This window comes from Vespula vulgaris, chromosome 7, assembly GCF_905475345.1.
Source record: "Vespula vulgaris chromosome 7, iyVesVulg1.1, whole genome shotgun sequence".
Classification (NCBI taxonomy): domain Eukaryota; kingdom Metazoa; phylum Arthropoda; class Insecta; order Hymenoptera; family Vespidae; genus Vespula; species Vespula vulgaris.
The window spans coordinates 2,574,959-2,595,349 of NC_066592.1; the positions used below are offsets into that span (position 1 = coordinate 2,574,959).

Consider the following 20,391-nt stretch of genomic DNA (forward strand, 5'->3'; position numbering starts at 1 on the left):
CCCTGTGAAAAAGATGAAATTGGAAAGAAAATATGGACATGGAAAAGAAGAGAAAAGACATACCCGAGCAAAACCAGAGTACGAAAATCCAGCTCGATTATTCGGTACTGAAGGAAGGAGACCCGCACAGAAGCCCACGCCCAAGGGCCCATCCCAAGGGACCCACCCGACAGAAACTATAATAATTAATTATTATAAAATTATATTTTTGAATAAATAAAAATGAAAGAGCGCATTTATTGCAGAATATATGGAAGATGTACGAATGAACGTAAATTGAACGTACTTCGAAATTTAGTTGGAATTTGATAGAGAAAATCTTGGAAAAATCTTGAAGAACGCAGCCATTCGCTCGGTAATACTTGCAGTCTACGAATTTCCGATGTATCACAAGTAATTCCGACCCAGGTCCCACCGCGTGGAGGTTGCTGCATCTGGAGACCCGCGGACTAACGGTGACTCGACTTTTTACTACTGCTACTACTATCAAGAAAGCAAAGCAACGGGGCGACCTCCACTCCCGACGAATTCAAGCCTCCAAACGCTAAAATTGCAGCCCCATGCGTCTCCGCATTTGGGAACCGACTTACGCATAGCTCAACTATCCAACATCGGAAGCTTCGATCACCGCTTGAGCACGACCGGTCGTGCTTTCGCGACAAACGCCGGAACCCAAAATTGAATCTACCGCAGTCACGATACTTACGCGAGCATTCCGGAAACACTCACGCGAATATGTTGAATGCGTTAGAGCCAATTTAGGACTTAATCGCGCCCGAGAACACCAACGCCTATGCCAGCCGACATAAGCGAGTGTCCTTCTATCTTGCCCGAACGGGAGAAAAGAAATCCTTCTACGCCTGAGGTAGAAAGATTCTTTAAACACCCGTGTAAAAATCTAAATCCCTCCATGGTCCTTGGTCGATGGTCCTGCGGCACGTGGAAATACACGGACTAACGCGGATTCTACTCTAAAATCCGCGATCCGAGATGCCTTTCCGCTTCGGGAGCTTCGGGCTTCGCAGCAAACTGGAGATGTATAAAACCCCGCTTACAGATCGCTCCACCGTCCACTCCGTCGGCTTCAGACATATCGAGACACGACCGGTCGTGTCTATATTTCGATTTCAAAAATCAAAACGTAGTCCTCGGTAGGACTTAATCTCGCGCTCGCGAACACCCATGCACGTGCCGGCCGTCACGCGCGTGAGTGTTTTCCCTATCATTCGCGTACGGAAGCAAGGAGACATACCCTCTCTGCATATAATAAAAATTATATGCAAAGAGGTCCCATTAACTTCCGTGTAAAAATCCCACGCTGATCGGTCCCTGGATCACCTAATCTGAAACAGAGAAACATGAAGCAAAAGAAAAAAAAAGAACAAAAATTAAATGAGATATTAAAAATCAAATATGAATGCAAAAATAAAAATTAAAAAATTAATAAAAGTCAAATAAAAAGTAAAAATTAGAAAAATAATGAAAATTAAATATAAAAGTCAAATGAAAAAGATAATGAAAATTAAATATAGGAACAAAAATTATATATAAAATTAAATGCAATAAGATATTTATATTTAAAAACTTCCCTGTAAAAATTTAATTTAACGATGATTGGTCCCTCGATGATCGCTCCCTGGATGATCGCTCCCTCGATGATCTAATCTAAAACACAAAAGGGTTAAAAAAAATGATGAGAAGAAGACAAAAAGAAAAGAAGAAGAGGAAAAGAATGAAAGAAACCGGGAGTATTTGCGTTAGTGCGTGTGAGAAAAGTAGAATTCTGAACGATGGCTGTGCATTTCGAAGATCGTATCACTCGGCGAAAATCAGAGTACCATAATTGAGGTCGATTTTTCTCTAGTAAAAGAACGAAACCCGCCTAAGGCCCACACCCGAGGGCCCCTCCCAAGGGTCCCACCCGAGACTAATCATTAATAAAAATTAATGAAAGTAATTAATATAAAGAATAACAGGACATAAATGATATTATTAATAAAAAGTATGTAATTAATAGAAGTAAATAAGAATAAATAGGAACGAAAGAGAATATAAGTGCGACAGAAGAGTTTTCTGTGCGTTCTCATAGAAAATTAACTTAGAATTTTGATATATTCAATTTATTTATCTGTGGAAATGTAACTAACAATTTAAAATGCAATTAATTTCATGTCTAATTGAAATTAGACAGACAATAGACTTTGGAAGAACATTGAAATGTGCAGCCATCCGCCCGGTAGTACTTGCGCTATATGATTATATATTCAACTTCTTTATAGATTTTAGATAACATATATAATTTAATTATAGATTTAAAAAATAATTTAGATATAGATTTCACTATATCGCAAGTACTACCGACCCAGGTCCCACCGCGTGGAGGTAGCTGCATCTGGGGACCCACGGGCTAACGGGGACTCTACTCTAATATTCGCGTGACCGGAGTGATCAAATAATCGGCGTTCTATAAAACGAAGTCCCCGGTAGGACTTTTAATCGCGCCCGAACACTTCCGGGAGTGTTATAATAACGGTGACTCTACTCTAAATTCGCGTTCGCGGCGTCCACGTACCAACCGAGACTTCAGGCGGCTAACTGGAGGAGGGTCAGTCCACGCTTACGGATAGCAGATCCATACCACTCGGCAGCACACGAACCGACACACGACCGGTCATTATTCGGTTTAGCAATCAAACGAAGTCCATTACCGTAGGACTTTTAATCGCGCCCGGGAACACCACGCCTGTGCCCGCCGACACACGCGTGAGTGTTCTTCTTATCCTACCCGTATTCGCGTCTAACGATCGATCATGAGCCAAACCATTCGACGATAAATCGGAACTGCGCCGATATATCGAAATCCGTGAAGAAGAAGAGAAGAAGAGAAAGAGTAGAAAAGGAAGTCGCAACATGCGCGCACGTGAAAACGATAGTACTCAAAAGAAAAGAAAGAAAGGATATCCGAAAGATGAAATGAAACTCGTGCAGATCTGAGAAAGATGAGATTGAAAAGAGAAGATGGATATAGAAAAGAAAAGAAAAGAGAAAATGAATTTGACCAAAGTCAGAATACGAAAATCGTGCTGGATTTTTCGGTACTGAAAGGAGACCCGCACAGAAGCCCACCCCCATGAGCCCCACCCATGGGTCCCACCCGAGAGAAACTATAATAATTAGTCTTGAATGATTATTTCAATTATTACATAGCTATGCGAATCAATGAATAAAAATGACCGTGAACTTATCGCTGAATAAATGTAAGATAGAAGAAGCAATGTAAAATATAATTTGGAATTACATAGAAAAGATTATGGAAAAGTCTTTGAAGCGTGCAGCCATTCGCTCGGTAATACTTGTATCTCATAAGATTTCGACATAACGCAAGTATTCCCGACCCAGGTCCCACCGCGTGGAGGTTGCTGCATGTAGAGACCCGCGGGCTAACGGGGACTTTACTCTAAAATCCGCGATCCGAGATGCCTTTCCGCTTCGGGAGCTTCGGGCTTCTCAGCAAACTGGAGATGTATAAAACCCCGCTTACAGATCGCTCCACCGTCCACACCGTCGGCTTCAGACATCTCGAGACACGACCGGTCGTGCCTATATTTCGATTTCTGAAATCAAAACGTAGTCCTCGGCAGGACTTAATCTCGCGTCCGCGAACACCCACGCGCGTGCCGGCCGTCACGCGCCTGAGTGTTTTCCCTATCATTCGCGTACGGAAGCAAGGAGACATACCCTCTCTGCATATAATAAAAATTATATGCAAAGAGGTTCCATTAACTTCCGTGTAAAAATCCCACGATGATCGGTCCCTCGATCACCTAATCTGAAACAGAAAGAGAATAAAAGCAAAGCACATAATTATATATCAAAATTATATACAAAAGACATTTAAATTGAAAAATTCTATGTAAAAATCAAATTTTACGATTATAGATCCCTCGATGATCTAACCTGAAATAGAAGAAGAGTAACAGTAGAGGAAATAGTTTTATGCAAAATTATATGCAAAATTATATGTAAAAAGGCATTTATATGCAATAATTTCCCTGTAAAAACATAATTTCACGATTTCACGATCATTCGATGATTGGTCCCTCGATGATCTAATCTGAAACAGAAAAAGATAAAAGAAGTAAGAGAGAAAAGAAAAGACGAGAAGAAAAGGAAAAGAGAAAAAGAGCTCTAAAAGATGCCAAGACGGCAGCCCGCCCAAAGGCCCACACCCGAGGGCCCCTCCCAAGGGTCCCACCCCAGAGAAGATACAGTAATTAATCAACAATTTAATCAACAATTTAAAATAATTGTTTAAATTATAATATGTATAATGTATGTTCGTTTTAGTTCTATGTACACTTTTATTCAGTGCACTTTCAGTGATCTTCACAATTGCCATATTTTATACGTTTCGGAATTATTACTTTAATATAAAACTTGATTTTATAAAAATAAAATTTTGAATTTAATTGCACTTTAGAAAAGAAAAATGCGAAAAATTTATTACTCGAGTTTAATAATAAAAACGTATAAAATATGTAAAAATTCTATTCGCGTACGCGTGGCAATATAAAATGGGAGACGGAATGTTACGTCGTCTCAGATTTTCAAGTCTACATTACTACTATATACTATATACTGCTATATACTATATATTACATACTACTATATACTATATACTATATACTACTATATATTATATGCTACTATATACTATATACTACTATATACTATATAAGAGCATTCTGAGTGACAACATGGTAAAATTAAAATATGACTAAAAGCCATTTTCGAAGAGTTCTGTGGAACCTTCAAAAATAACTCAATAGTCTGATAGTTGCCCTCTTGAGCCACAATTTGTGGGGGCCACTTCGGCATATAGCCTCTTCTTTGCTTCGTGCCCTAATCACAACTATAGAATAAATTCCATAACTATTGTCAATATGAAAGAACTAAAACCGACTCTTATTCTAAGACATTAAAGAAAACTAATAAATCTAACGTAACTCAAACCTGAAACGAAAAAGCGAGCAAGCATCGGAAGAGAAACGAGAGTTAATATATTAATTGCTGAAAATCCTAAGCTAAAAATTGATTAAGTTATTCTATGTTCTATGCATTATGATTCTACAAGTCTCTTTATCTTTTATTAACGACTCTACTCTACTTTATTCTTTCAAAATCAATGACTCTACTTTATTCTCTTAAAAGCAATGACTCTATTGAGACTTTTCTTTTATTAATAAAATTGATTAATGTTTATTTAAAGATGTAACGAAAAATTATTGGACGCTCTTTCTTACAAGCAATTATTCTAATTATTGGAAAATAAATTACAAAATTTCGCTTGTAATCCAGAGACTATCCATCGCGAATGTTTTCTTGCTTATTCATTATTATAATTCGCGAATATCGCGATACTTTACTATTTTCGCGAGAGAAAATTATTTAAAAATGCATTCAAATATTTAAAATTTCAAATAATTATAATTAACGCGTTTAAGCAAGAAGACTTTATCCTGATCTAATAAATAAATCAAAAAATAACGAACCATTCACGAGTAAATCTCCGAAGAAATTTACTCGTGGTCACTCATTGCTCTTCTACTAATTAATTACAACCAATCACTCGTGCCGATTCGGACCTTTCGTCCTCGACATGATTGAGTGATCGGAGGGACTTAAAAATTAACTTACTACTTTAGAAGTTCTGCGACGGCTCCAAAACACTGGACCGCGATTTAGGTCGAAATTGAGGGTGGACGATTTGTAGTTGGTTGAAAATGAGGTAGGTCGACATCGACGTTGGTCGAGATCCTCTTCAGTGATGCACTGACTCTAATTCGCGGTAGTTATTTATTAACGAACGGTCACTGAATTTATTTCGCGAAACTCTACTATATATTATAAATACAGTCTGTGCGACTGTTAAAAAAGCAAATAACTTTACGAACAAACACTGACTCTAAGGACTGCATTGCACGCAGTCTATGCAAAATCACTTATGGTTTAAAACGCGAAACGCGAACGAACAAACACTGCTTCTACTTCGCGATATTTTTATTTTAGCGATACAAATCTTCGATTACTTCATTGCTACGCGTACGATTGCAATGAGATTCTGCAACAAAAATCCAAAGGAAATAATAAGTATCATTGTTATAATGAAAACTATAAATCATTAAAGAAATATGTGATAGAGAAATATACTTACTTTAAGTCTTCGTTAATACTCGCTCGAATTCGGCATCGTCCGAAAATTTCTAAGTCCAGTCGTGGAGATAGATTTTCAAAGTCTCCCGAAGGTGCGAAAATTTCTAAGTTCACTCCTGGAGATAGATTTTCAAAGTCCCCCAAAGGTGCGAAAATTTCTAAGTCCACTCGTGAAGATAGATTTTCAAAGTCAACCAAAGGTGCGAAAATTTCTAAGTCCAGTCGTGGAGATAAATTTTCAGTCTCCCGAAGGTGCGAAAATTTCTAAGTCCACTCGTGGAGATAGATTTTCAAAGTCCCCCAAAGGTGCGAAAATTTCTAAGTCCAGTCGTGGAGATAAATTTTCAGTCTCCCGAAGGTGCGAAAATTCCTAAGTCCACTCGTGGAGATAGATTTTCAAAGTCCCCCAAAGGTGCGAAAATTTCTAAGTCCAGTCGTGGAGATAAATTTTCAGTCTCCCGAAGGTGCGAAAATTCCTAAGTCCACTCGTGGAGATAGATTTTCAAAGTTCCTCAAAGGTGCGAAAATTTCTAAGTTCACTGGTCGAAGTCCAACGCACAACTGAACCAGGAACTGTATAAGTTGGTCGAAGGCGCGACATTGTTGTCGTCATTCGAAGCCGACTATCCCCACTTCGCATGTAAGTCTAAAATCAAATAAACTGTTGTATATTTGAATTAACTGTTCTAATATTGAAAGAATGAGTGATGGAATAACGTACTTACAATAACTCTTCATTATTACTTGCAGAGAACGGGTAATGCGGTAACTGCGATGTGTACTTGTCGAAATTCAAAGCAAGACTGAACCACTAACTGTCAAAGTCGCTCGAAGGTCCGATTTTGTTATCCACAGGGATGGGAGAATATCCCCACTACACCGTTTCATTCTAAAATCAAATAATTCGCATGTAATATTGAAAGAATGAGTGATGGAATAACGTACTTACATTAACTCTTCATTATTACTTGCGGAGAACGGGTACTGCGGTAACTGCGATGTGTACTTGTCGAAATTCAAAGCAAGACTGAACCACTAACTGTCAAAGTCGGTCGAAGGTCCGATTTTGTTATCCACAGGGATGGGAGAGTATCCCCACTACACCGTTTCATCCTAAAATCAAATAATTCGCATGTAATATTGAGAGAATGAGTGATGGAATAACGTACTTACATTAACTCTTCATTATTACTTGCGGAGAACGCGTACTGCGGTAACTGCGATGTGTACTTGTCGAAATTCAAAGCAAGACTGAACCACTAACTGTCAAAGTCGGTCGAAGGTCCGATTTTGTTATCCACAGGGATGGGAGAGTATCCCCACTACACTATTTCATTCTAAAATCAAATAATTCGCATGTAATATTGAAAGAATGAGTGATGGAATAACGTACTTACATTAACTCTTCATTATTACTTGCGGAGAACGGGTTCTGCGGTAACTGCGATGTGTACTTGTCGAAATTCAAAGCAAGACTGTATCAATATCCGTCAAAGTCGGTCGAAAGTCCGCTTTTGTTATCCACAGGGATGGGAGAATATCCCCACTACACCGTTTCATTCTAAAATCAAATAATTCGCATGTAATATTGAAAGAATGAGTGATGGAATAACGTACTTACATTAACTCTTCATTATTATTTGCGGAGAACAGGTACTGCGGTAACTGCGATGTGTACTTGTCGAAATTCAAAGCAAGACTGAACCACTAACTGTCAAAGTCGCTCGAAGGTCCGATATTGTTATCCACAGGGATGGGAGAGTATCCCCACTACACCGTTTCATCCTAAAATCAAATAATTCGCATGTAATATTGAGAGAATGAGTGATGGAATAACGTACTTACATTAACTCTTCATTATTACTTGCAGAGAACGGGTAGTGCAGTAACTGCGATGTGTACTTGTCGAAATTCAAAGCAAGACTGAACCACTAACTGTCAAAGTCGCTCGAAGGTCCGATTTTGTTATCCACAGGGATGGGAGAATATCCCCACTACACCGTTTCATCCTAAAATCAAATAATTCGCATGTAATATTGAGAGAATGAGTGATGGAATAACGTACTTACATTAACTCTTCATTATTACTTGCAGAGAACGGGTAGTGCAGTAACTGCGATGTGTACTTGTCGAAATTCAAAGCAAGCCTGAACCACTAACTGTCAAAGTCGCTCGAAGGTCCGATTTTGTTATCCACAGGGATGGGAGAGTATCCCCACTACACCATTTCATTCTAAAATCAAATAATTCGCATGTAATATTGAAAGAATGAGTGATGGAATAACGTACTTACATTAACTCTTCATTATTACTTGCGGAGAACGCGTACTGCGGTAACTGCGATATGTACTTGTCGAAATTCAAAGCAAGACTGAACCACTAACTGTCAAAGTCGCTCGAAGGTCCGATTTTGTTATCCACAGGGATGGGAGAGTATCCCCACTACACCATTTCATTCTAAAATCAAATAATTCGCATGTAATATTGAAAGAATGAGTGATGGAATAACGTACTTACATTAACTCTTCATTATTACTTGCGGAGAACGCGTACTGCGGTAACTGCGATATGTACTTGTCGAAATTCAAAGCAAGACTGAACCACTAACTGTCAAAGTCGCTCGAAGGTCCGATTTTGTTATCCACAGGGATGGGAGAGTATCCCCACTACACCGTTTCATCCTAAAATCAAATAATTCGCATGTAATATTGAGAGAATGAGTGATGGAATAACGTACTTACATTAACTCTTCATTATTACTTGCAGAGAACGGGTAGTGCAGTAACTGCGATGTGTACTTGTCGAAATTCAAAGCAAGCCTGAACCACTAACTGTCAAAGTCGCTCGAAGGTCCGATTTTGTTATCCACAGGGATGGGAGAGTATCCCCACTACACCATTTCATTCTAAAATCAAATAATTCGCATGTAATATTGAAAGAATGAGTGATGGAATAACGTACTTACATTAACTCTTCATTATTACTTGCGGAGAACGCGTACTGCGGTAACTGCGATATGTACTTGTCGAAATTCAAAGCAAGACTGAACCACTAACTGTCAAAGTCGCTCGAAGGTCCGATTTTGTTATCCACAGGGATGGGAGAGTATCCCCACTACACCATTTCATTCTAAAATCAAATAATTCGCATGTAATATTGAAAGAATGAGTGATGGAATAACGTACAACAGCTTTCACGTTTAGAAATATAGAGCTTCGATGTGTACTCGACGGAATACAAAAGAGAACTAACTCGGATATTGTCAAAGTTATTAAACGATCCGTGTGTGTTTATATTACACGTTTATATTATCCAAGATCAAAATTTCAAAGTATTGTAATTTTAAATTAGAATTATTTTAAGTTTTTCGCGTATTATGATATTTTTAATGTTTAAATAAATGTACTGTTGTTTAAATATTAATATTACTGTACTGGTTGTTCATTAAAAATTATTTAAATAATTGTAAAATTACCAATAGTATTGATTTATAAGCTTTCACGTTTAGAAATGTAGAGCTTCGATGTGTACTCGACGAAATACAAAAGAGAACTAACTCGGTAATTGTCAAAGTTATTAAACTACCCGTGTGTGTTTACATTACATGTTGATATTACCCGAGATCAAAATTTCAAAGTATTGTAATTTTAAATTAGAATTATTTTAAGTTTCTCGCGTATTATGATCTTTTTAATGTTTAAATAAATGTACTATTGTTTAAATATTAATGTTATTGTATTCCTTGTTGATTAAAAATTGTTTAAATAATTGTAAAATTACCAATAGTATTGATTTATAAGCTTTCACGTTTAGAAATGTAGAGCTTCGATGTGTACTCGACGAAATACAAAAGAGAACTAACTCGGTAATTGTCAAAGTTATTAAACTACCCGTGTGTGTTTACATTACATGTTGATATTACCCGAGATCAAAATTTCAAAGTATTGTAATTTTAAATTAGAATTATTTTAAGTTTCTCGCGTATTATGATCTTTTTAATGTTTAAATAAATGTACTATTGTTTAAATATTAATGTTATTGTATTCCTTGTTGATTAAAAATTGTTTAAATAATTGTAAAATTACCAATAGTATTGATTTATAAGCTTTCACGTTTAGAAATGTAGAGCTTCGATGTGTACTCGACGAAATACGAAAGAGAACTAACTCGGATATTGTCAAAGTTATTAAACTACCCGTGTGTGTTTACATTACATGTTGATATTACCCGAGATCAAAATTTCAAAGTATTGTAATTTTAAATTAGAATTATTTTAAGTTTCTCGCGTATTATGATCTTTTTAATGTTTAAATAAATGTACTATTGTTTAAATATTAATGTTATTGTATTCCTTGTTGATTAAAAATTGTTTAAATAATTGTAAAATTACCAATAGTATTGATTTATAAGCTTTCACGTTTAGAAATGTAGAGCTTCGATGTGTACTCGACGAAATACGAAAGAGAACTAACTCGGATATTGTCAAAGTTATTAAACTACCCGTGTGTGTTTACATTACATGTTGATATTACCCGAGATCAAAATTTCAAAGTATTGTAATTTTAAATTAGAATTATTTTAAGTTTCTCGCGTATTATGATATTTGTAATGTTTAAATAAATGTACTATTGTTTAAATATTAATATTATTGTATTCCTTGTTGATTAAAAATTGTTTAAATAATTGTAAAATTATTAATAGTATTGATTTATGATTTTTCACGTTTAGAAATATAGAGCTTCGATGTGTACTCGACGAAATACGAAAGAGAACTAACTCGGATATTGTCAAAGTTATTAAAGGATCCGTGCGTGTTTATATTACACGTTTATATTATCCAAGATCAAAATTTCAAAGTATTGTAATTTTAAATTAGAATTATTTTAAGTTTCTCGCGTATTATGATCTTTTTAATGTTTAAATAAATGTACTATTGTTTAAATATTAATATTATTTTATTCCTTGTTGATTAAAAATTGTTTAAATAATTGTAAAATTATTAATAGTATTGATTTATGATTTTTCACGTTTAGAAATATAGAGCTTCGATGTGTACTCGACGGAATACAAAAGAGAACTAACTCGGTAATTGTCAAAGTTATTAAACCACCCGTGTGTGTTTATATTACACGTTTATATTATCCAAGATCAAAATTTCAAAGTATTGTAATTTTAAATTAGAATTATTTTAAGTTTCTCGCGTATTATGATTTTTTTAATGTTTAAATAAATATACTATTGTTTAAATATTAATATTATTATACTCCGCATTCGTTGACAAATTTTTATATTATTAAAAAAGTTTGAAATTTATAAATTATTAATTTCGTCATACAAAAAAAGAGATTTACAATTTCGTCGGAATGTAAAAAGAAACTGACTGAACAAGTATCAAGTCTAACAAAAATTCGTTTTTATTGATATAGAAATATTATATTAAAATTGTTTTATATATTTATATGTTATAATATTATCACATGTTACTATGTTATATTTGAATAGATCTATTATCGTTTTAATTTTAGTTTATTTTTATTAAACGTTAAATATTATTAAACCTTTAAATAATTCGTTATCACCATGTCTTTTGAACCTTTATCTTTTAAAATAAAACTTTATTCATAAAAATTGCTCAAGTACTATGCTTCGATTAATTGCTGACATAAACTATTATGTTATTAGGGGTGATAAACATCTTTAAATGAATAAAAAATTTACTTACTGTACAAAATTTATATTTTGTACAATATATCCTAGATATGGTTATTACTTAAATGATTGGAGAATGCTTAATTCTTGATAACATAGTTTGAAAGTACGTTTTATTGTAAGAACTTATTTTTCTCTTTATAATATTTATAAATTGCGGATTTATTACATAGTAAATTGATCAAGGGAATTAATTAATTAAGGGATACTAGCAAGATAATCTTTAACATTAGATGGATCTAATCTTCTAAATCCATTTGCATCGCAAATACCAACTTCTATATTATCTGCAGTCATTTGACCTTCAAATCCTTCTTTCAATGTAAGAATGGCAGTATGAACAGCATCATCCAATTCCAAATCTTCGCTATATCTTTTTTCAAGGAATGTTTTGCCATTAATGAAATTTTTTCCCATGGCAGTTGCTTTCCATGCAAAATAAGCACCAGATGGATCACATTGAAATAGATACGGCTTTCCATTGTCCCATCCACAAATTAATAAAGATACTCCAAATGGTCTAACACCTCTATAACATATTATTATTATATAGTATAGGGTACAAACTAGATATATCTATTATTACAAAATACTGTCAATTTATACCCAGATTGTGTATATTCCTGCATAAGCATAGCTACTCGTTGGACTAATTGGGCAGTAGGAATAGGTTCTTGATAAACAAGCAGATATTGTTGAGCCATTTTACGAGCTTGTTTGACAAGTAATCTATAATCAGGTCCCATACCACTATATACCATACCAATGTGTTTTGTAATCATCTCAACTTTATTGACACTGTGTTCATCATAAAGTATAGATTTATGCTTATTTTCAGTAGCAAGTACAACTCCATTTGATGCCTTAATGCCAACACTGGGAGCACCAGCAGCTACTGCAGCTAAGGCATATTCTATTTGTACCAATTTTCCGGATGGACTATATTAAACAATAATTAGTTTCATAAATTTACAAGTTATAATAATATATCAAACAGATGTTAATTAAAAAATTAAAAACCCTATTAATCATCTAAAAAATGATATTAAACCACTGTAACAATGTGTTTTACAAATGAAGAATAGTTAATTATAGGTTAACTCCACTCTACATAAAATCTAACGTAAAAGCTATGTATGTATATATTTTAAATATATATATTTTTTAAATATTATTGACAAATTATTTAAAAATTGACGAATTATTACATTTAGATACTTACCTAAATGTGGTTAATGAGAAACTATAACGTTCTGAAGCCATGACAATTACCTTGCAATAACCGCGACGCTTTAACAACTCTGAACTTGTGCTTATATCATCTCATATATTATTATCTTCCAATCGTTTCGTCTAAAAGTACAATTTCATGCTGTTATTCCTATTGGTATTTCAAATAGCGGCAAAATTCAAATTCTATTTCTTCGTAGTAATATTTTTATAAATATTAAAAGAAACAACAAAAATAATATATGTTTAATTGGATCTGGCATATTATTATTATATCAGTCGTGTGTAATTCAAGTGATATAATGTTTAGTTATATAATTTATTATATTAATTCCAAAATATCTAAATATTACGTTTACAATTTATCTTATTATCTAATTATATATACGCTAATTTTAATAACCAAATAAATCTTAATAAAGATAATAATAATAAAAATTAGAATGAGAAGCAATTTTTATTATTCACAGCATTTCTATATACTAGAAAATTCACATTCTTTAACTAATATAAGATATTTTAAAGAAATTGTGTTTTAATGATTGTCGCTCTATTAAGGATAAAAAATACTTTTTGGTAGCAAGAAATTTATATATAATATACTTTTTTTTATATATCATCATGCGAAATATATTCTAAGTGTTTGTATCAACTAATTGACTAGAATTAAAAATAAAATGCATGACATATTGCACCCAACGTATTATTTTGTAACAGTGACCTTTCAAAATTACAAAAGGGCATTGTGAGAAAAATGCTTATCATAAAATTACAATTTACATGTACATAAAAATAGAAAATACAATGTTACAGACAAATTACAGAAATGTGCATTGTACATTGAACTGTATAATTTGTTATGAATGTATATAATAAATACTATCTCATAAATTTATCCTTAGAAGTCCACTACTGCGATAGACTTAAGACTATATTTACATTAAGCAATTGTAGAGTACTTCGGGATATGTAATAGTATTATTTAACAATGCAGCAGAAAAAATATACTATTTTAGTATAGTAATAAAAAGTAAAGTAATAGATACTAAACTATAAATATTTTGTCTCTGTGTATATCAAGTATAAAAAGCCTAATATAAAGCAATTTTGTTACAGCAATAAAAATAAGCAAACAATTACAAAATATAATAGATTCGTCTAAAACTATAATAACAGAATGTTAAAAATTCTTTTTGCTTTGTAATTATGGTGGTGCAGAATGTGGAGGTTGGGGTCAGTAATTTGATGTTCCACTTCGTTTTTCATTGGCAAAATATGATACAAAAACTACATCTCCACCTACATTTATGAGACATTGACCCTAAAAAAATATAATATACACTTTAATGATTATTATCGATTCTGAAAATTGTCAATAGAATTTAAGAGCGAAAATTATGTTAAATATATTAATAATATACTTGATTTTTATGAAGATTATGGAGAAGGACACATTGTGTCATAAAAAAAGCAACCATTGCATTTCCTCCTAATGCTGTAATATGTGCACGTACAATTGCTAATATTTCCATTACAAAGCTATGTGTAAATCCACTTAATCCACCATTCTGTAAAAAATATATCTTTCTATACGATTTCTTATATTTTTTATCTTTAAATTATTATTTTTAGTAATTTTTCATAGCTATATATATCCGCAATCAAATTTTAACATAAAAGTTAATGTCTTAATGATAATATAAATATACCTCTCTTACAGACGTGCTTTCTCTGATAAAGAAAAAGTTTAGATTTCCTAAATATCTTTCGATTCTTCCACCTGGTAAATATGATAATGGTGTTATATCTACACCATATCTTTCTTTCAAAGGCACCTAAAATAAAATTATGGAGGATAAAATATATAAAATATATCTCACAAAATTAAAAATTTACAACTTTTCAACTTAACAACAACTTGTACTCGTGAAATATTTATAGTGTACACTCACATGTTTATGTCTATGTGTAGTATGTATCTTTGAACGTAATGGCGAACGCGGTCTTGATTTTCGTCCAGAAAGAATTGTTAATGTAGATGAATTTGCAGTTCGAATATTTGATGTATTGTCAGACACAGCAGGTGCTTCTATATGATCTTCTTCAAGATTAAATATCATCTCGTGTTCATCTATAAATTGAAATTTTTCAACTATATTATCATAATTCATAATAATAATAATAATAAAGTTCATAATAATACTATTATGACAACTAAAACTACCTGATTTTTTCGCTTCATCCTTACTAAGTTGATGAATTAGCAATTTGCGTTTAAATTTATTTGATTTCACAGGTTCCCCTAATCCAAGTGCCATACCAACAACAGAAAGTTGTATTTCATCTTGTTCAGGAAGTGCAACTTTAAATTGCATATCACAAAGTGCACAAGGAACCATTCTCCTTAATTTGAAGAAAACTGTCTATAATATATTATAAATATCAGTTTTTCGAAAGATATATTATATTATATATAAAAAGAAAAATATATTCTTAAATGCTACTTCAAAAGAATTTTGTAATATACCTGCAGTAATCTAGCAAAATATTTTGAAGGCATTGATGCTAATTGGCCTGCTGGAATCTTAGCTCTGGATACTTGTGTAAACATTTGTAAATTTCTTACAATTTCTAGATCTTCTAATCCAGGAATAGTTTGTGTATTTACTACGTGAAAATCATCAGGTGGCCTATCATCTATTAATAGTGATATTCTATCCATATCCTCAAGATCATCTACTTCTAGTATACAAGCATCTCGGGAACCTAACGCAACATCAAGTTCAGGTAAATCTTCGTCCGAGTCGTCTGTATCAGATGTAGTAACAATACGTCCAGTTTCATTGTCCTATTAAAAAATTACAATAATTGCTTCATATATAAATCACATAAAATCAAATGAAACAATTTTTTATTTGGACATACCCCCCCTATTGGTTTCAACTGATAAAATTCTATATTCTTTTTTACAGTTTCTGAAAGAATTTTTTGAATTTCAACCAACTGTTCTTCATTGTGCCAAGAATTATGAGCAGCAATTTGAGGAATAGAAGGATTAGGTAATGCTGTAAGATAAACAGCAGTTCCAACTGCCATTCCAATTACCATTCTTTCTCCAATGGAAACTTGCAACTTTAAACCGAAGACAGCATTCATTCCTTTCATTTTTAACTTATTTAATAATAAACAATATAATTCATATTCCAAAAAAGGCAAGCAATCAGAAATTTCTTTTGCATTTAATTCACCTCTCAAATCTTTCTTACTTTTACATACTGTTGCTTGAATAAAACATCCCCTGCCAGTCATAGGTATATTTTCAGGAAGTTCTATAGTAGTAAACATTACATCTGGGACTTTTGCTCTCTTGCATATAGCACATTTTGACATATTGACTTTAAATTGAATATTATTTCCACTATATGGTAAATGACAAAGATTACACCCATGAGATTGCACATATGATTCATGATCATTACTTTCAGATGTACATTTATTTCTTCCACTTAGATTTGTCGTATGATTAGATGTATCAATGTCACATTTTTCTGTTTTGTTAACTGATGATTTTGGGCAAGGTTTATCACGATCTGATTCCATAGATGCTGTAATTAATCCTTGCTGCAATCGACTTACAAAAACATTATCCTGATCTTGATTTGAACTATGAAGATTTATAACAGCAGCTGTACCACTTGCATTTAAAACACAAACATCGTCGCTAAAAATAAATGAATTGATATCATTTATCATCCTATTGTTTATTATTTGTGCTTATTTAAACACGAATTTATTGAAATATTTTACCATATGCTAGTTTCTTCTTTATAACCTATGACGACATTACATGCTAATGCTCTTGCATGTGATCTTACTTCCATTCTAATTTCTGTCCACCATGCATCACGACCTTCTGGTTCTTCTAAATTACTTATTCTTTCCAATAGTTTAACTGATCTTGAACTTACCAGACCACCTACCTCAATATGATGTATATAATGTATAATTTTATATATTTACAATATTACACAAATATATTTCATTCCTTCTTCAAAATACACCCACCCACTATTTTTATAAAACATTACAAAACAATATTTCTTTTTTAATTTATATGGAGATGATGCACAAAGCTTACCTATATGTACAACAAAACCAGGAGGATATTGTTGCATTGTAATAAATGGATATTCCAACATTTCTAATGCATCTTGATTCATAGTTCTTACTACAGCTGTTGATGTTTTCATAAAGCCACCCATTGATCTATCACTTCCTGCCAAAGAATTACCTGAAATATAGGATTAAAGTAATTGTAATTATTGAAAATATTTTAATACTTCATATATTTTTTCTATTACATATCATACCTTTTGGTGTAATACTCAAATCAGAATCACTGGATCTTCTATGCAAAGGAATGATATTATGTGTTTTTGTTGCAGGTGAATGTAAAGTTTTTGTAGTTGCTGAAGAAGGAACAGTAGGAAGGGGGTAACTTGGACTGAATGATGCTTCTTCTTGATGTCTACAAAAATACAAATGTAACAAATTTATATTTGTTCCATCAAAACATGAGACATATTTTACTTATATTTATCATAATTTAAACCAACAAATAAAAATTTACATACTCTTCAAGTGGTACATTATCCGAAGGAGAATTAAAAACATCATGTACTTTTACAAGAGTTACTGCAGTTCCTATCCCTCGTGCAACAATACCTGATTCTCCTTCTAGATCAAAATTCTGCAGATATCTAATCATAAGTGAAAAAGTACAATTGAAAATTGAAGTACAATTCACAGACAAATAAAGGTATTTGTGCATATTTACCCAATAACAGCATTTCCACCCAGATCTAATGCTTTCAAACCTATTTTTCTTTGTACTTCTCCACTTAATTTAAAAAACAATGTCTGACGTGCTTCATTTGATGCTCTAGGTGTCCTTATCTTATCGATCCATTTATATTCCGGATCATCACTCACTATTAATTCTTCAACAAAACCATGTATCACTTGAGCATGATATCCATGTGGTATATTTGGTGCTGCAAATATTTCATACTTATTTTATTAGTAGCAAGACATTTATATAATAAATGTTGTTTATAAAATATAATTAAATAATGCTATATATATTTTTCAATAAGTAAAAATAAAAAAAAATATAGATACAACAATTGCTCCTATGATTTGCTCAAATATATGATATGAAATATTTATTTAATATTATCAAAAAATTTTTAACTCAATAATATTATTCTCTCAATAGTATTTTTTAAATCTTTCTTTATCTCAATAGTATTATTATAGTTAATAAAATAAAATAAAATTCACACACTGTTTTAAGATATATCTCCTGTAATGACAGACAATAACACTTATCATCAATAATATGTATTTTCTTGGAGATTTAAGACAATTTATATATAACAATACTGTTTCTTTGCTAAAATGGTTGCCAACACTGATGTTTTATCAGAATGGATATCTTTTGCTGATCCAATTAAGAGAATTGCTGAGAATATTCCCCCTATAAAATAAAAATTTATTTGTAAAAATATATAAATGTAAAAAAATATACGCATAAAAAATTATTTATAGGAGGTATATATATATACTTTTAAAGATAGTTATAATTGTTCTCTTAATAGTTAGTAGAAAAGAATTGTTTTCATCTAAAATAAAGCAAATCATAGTGCAACATAGTAATATAAATGAAAACATTATAAAGAATAACCTAAACCTCCTTTATGTTCATTAAATGTAACATTAGTAATTTAAATGCTTACAATAGAAGAACTGTACACCGCACGATGATTGCCTAAACTTATTAAAATCTAAGAATAATTCCACTTTAACAATAATGTTTACTTCACCACGAATGCCATGCATTGTATCATATACTGGCAACCATCCTGTCATAACAGAGCCTATAATGATGCAGAATGTAAAGACAAAAAACTAAAGCCAAAATAATATTCGTATATATACACATATATACAAATTGTTTTATTCATTTTTTATCACTACCTTGAGAGCCAGCACTTGAATTTAAAGCAGCTTCCAAAGTCCAAACATTTTTAATTAAAGGTGTTATACCAGGTAATAATAATGGATTTAAATTTATATAAACTTTGCCAATTGCATCATTTGCAGAATAAGTGTCATGATCCATTAATCTAATTTGTAAAGGTTCATCTTGTAACTCCGCATCATCTACTTCAAATTTATACCATTCAGAATTCCATTGAGGATTTAAAGATTTTCTACACACATCAGTTTTATATGTGACATTTCCAAATTTTAGTTCAACATATGCATCTGTTGTATCACCTGAACGATCCATTACAGGCAAATTACGACCTGCCAATACCTTTACTTTTATCTTTCCAGGCATTGTGTTTTTTAATAAGTATAACGGTTATAGAACATAATTATATCATTTGAATAAATTAGATATCCACCTATTTATGATTAAGTATTTACATTCTGCTGTTTCATGGCAAGTTGATGTTTATGTCATGCATTCACTTGTACTTTTGCTATAGATATTCACAGTTAAAAGAGTTATTACCACCTAATTTTCATGATAATCAGAATCTTCTTGATTAAATCATGTGATAAATAGATCAACTGTTTTACAATATCACCCACTAATTACAATATTTATAAAAAAACTATTTATTAACCTTAAAACCTTCAACGGTACACGTTTCATGCTTATCCAGTGAGGATAATTATTGATTTATATGTATTTTGTATTTATGATCTAAATATTGGTTATGCAAGTGTAATTTTGTACTTGCGATTCTTCATAATTGATCACTAATCATGTGATATTAGAACGATAAAGTTAAATGAATATTCATACAACAATCACCCAACACTATCCCACACTAGAATCTGCTAGAATCAAAAGAATAGTAAGTGAATATAACAAGAGGAAAAATCAAATAAAATCGATTTTGATCTTGCGATATTTATTATTCTTCAAGTTGGTATGAATTGTGATATACCAACGTAGAATCTGAAAAAAGTTTTGTTGGTAAAATTTTGTGCGTTCCTAAGTATTTTTTAATTTAAGTAAATTATAAACTCTTTGAAATTTTTAATTGAGCAAATGAATCAATCGGAATTTTTAATAACATAAAAGAAAATAAAAGTAACGATTTAAATATTTATTTAAAAAATACTTGTTTTTATTGGTTTCTATTGGAAAGATTTTTTTGA

The 20,391-nt window shown here is 32.1% G+C and overlaps 2 protein-coding genes and 1 long non-coding RNA gene across 4 annotated transcripts; all 3 read right to left on the reverse strand.

The window, feature by feature from the left end:
* Window positions 1–8,344: 8,344 nt before the first annotated feature.
* Window positions 8,345–8,870, reverse strand: LOC127065364 (uncharacterized). Its single transcript, XR_007782025.1, has 3 exons — window positions 8,731–8,870; window positions 8,507–8,670; window positions 8,345–8,446 (listed from the first exon to the last, which is right to left on the reverse strand). It is a non-coding gene; the product is annotated as an uncharacterized LOC127065364 (long non-coding RNA).
* Window positions 8,871–12,018: 3,148 nt separating this feature from the next.
* On the reverse strand, window positions 12,019–13,275 carry LOC127065180 (proteasome subunit alpha type-2). The gene is made up of 3 exons (XM_050997191.1): window positions 13,145–13,275; window positions 12,529–12,861; window positions 12,019–12,451 (listed from the first exon to the last, which is right to left on the reverse strand). The coding sequence occupies exons 1-3, from the start codon at window positions 13,183–13,185 to the stop codon at window positions 12,121–12,123; spliced, it is 705 nt and encodes a 234-aa protein (XP_050853148.1). The 5' UTR covers window positions 13,186–13,275; the 3' UTR covers window positions 12,019–12,120.
* Window positions 13,276–13,836: 561 nt separating this feature from the next.
* On the reverse strand, window positions 13,837–20,123 carry LOC127065149 (C2 domain-containing protein 5). 2 transcript variants are annotated; one of them, XM_050997099.1, is made up of 14 exons: window positions 19,192–20,123; window positions 18,951–19,091; window positions 17,990–18,206; window positions 17,787–17,912; window positions 17,523–17,680; window positions 17,291–17,443; window positions 16,960–17,128; window positions 16,078–16,873; window positions 15,680–16,000; window positions 15,377–15,575; window positions 15,105–15,283; window positions 14,862–14,987; window positions 14,574–14,720; window positions 13,837–14,473 (listed from the first exon to the last, which is right to left on the reverse strand). In XM_050997099.1, the coding sequence occupies exons 1-14, from the start codon at window positions 19,556–19,558 to the stop codon at window positions 14,387–14,389; spliced, it is 3,186 nt and encodes a 1,061-aa protein (XP_050853056.1). In that variant the 5' UTR covers window positions 19,559–20,123; the 3' UTR covers window positions 13,837–14,386. The 2 variants fall into 2 exon arrangements, with proteins under 2 accessions (XP_050853056.1, XP_050853057.1); XM_050997100.1 differs by having other exon boundaries at window positions 18,951–19,122; window positions 19,192–19,326.
* Between the last annotated feature and the right edge of the window lie 268 nt (window positions 20,124–20,391).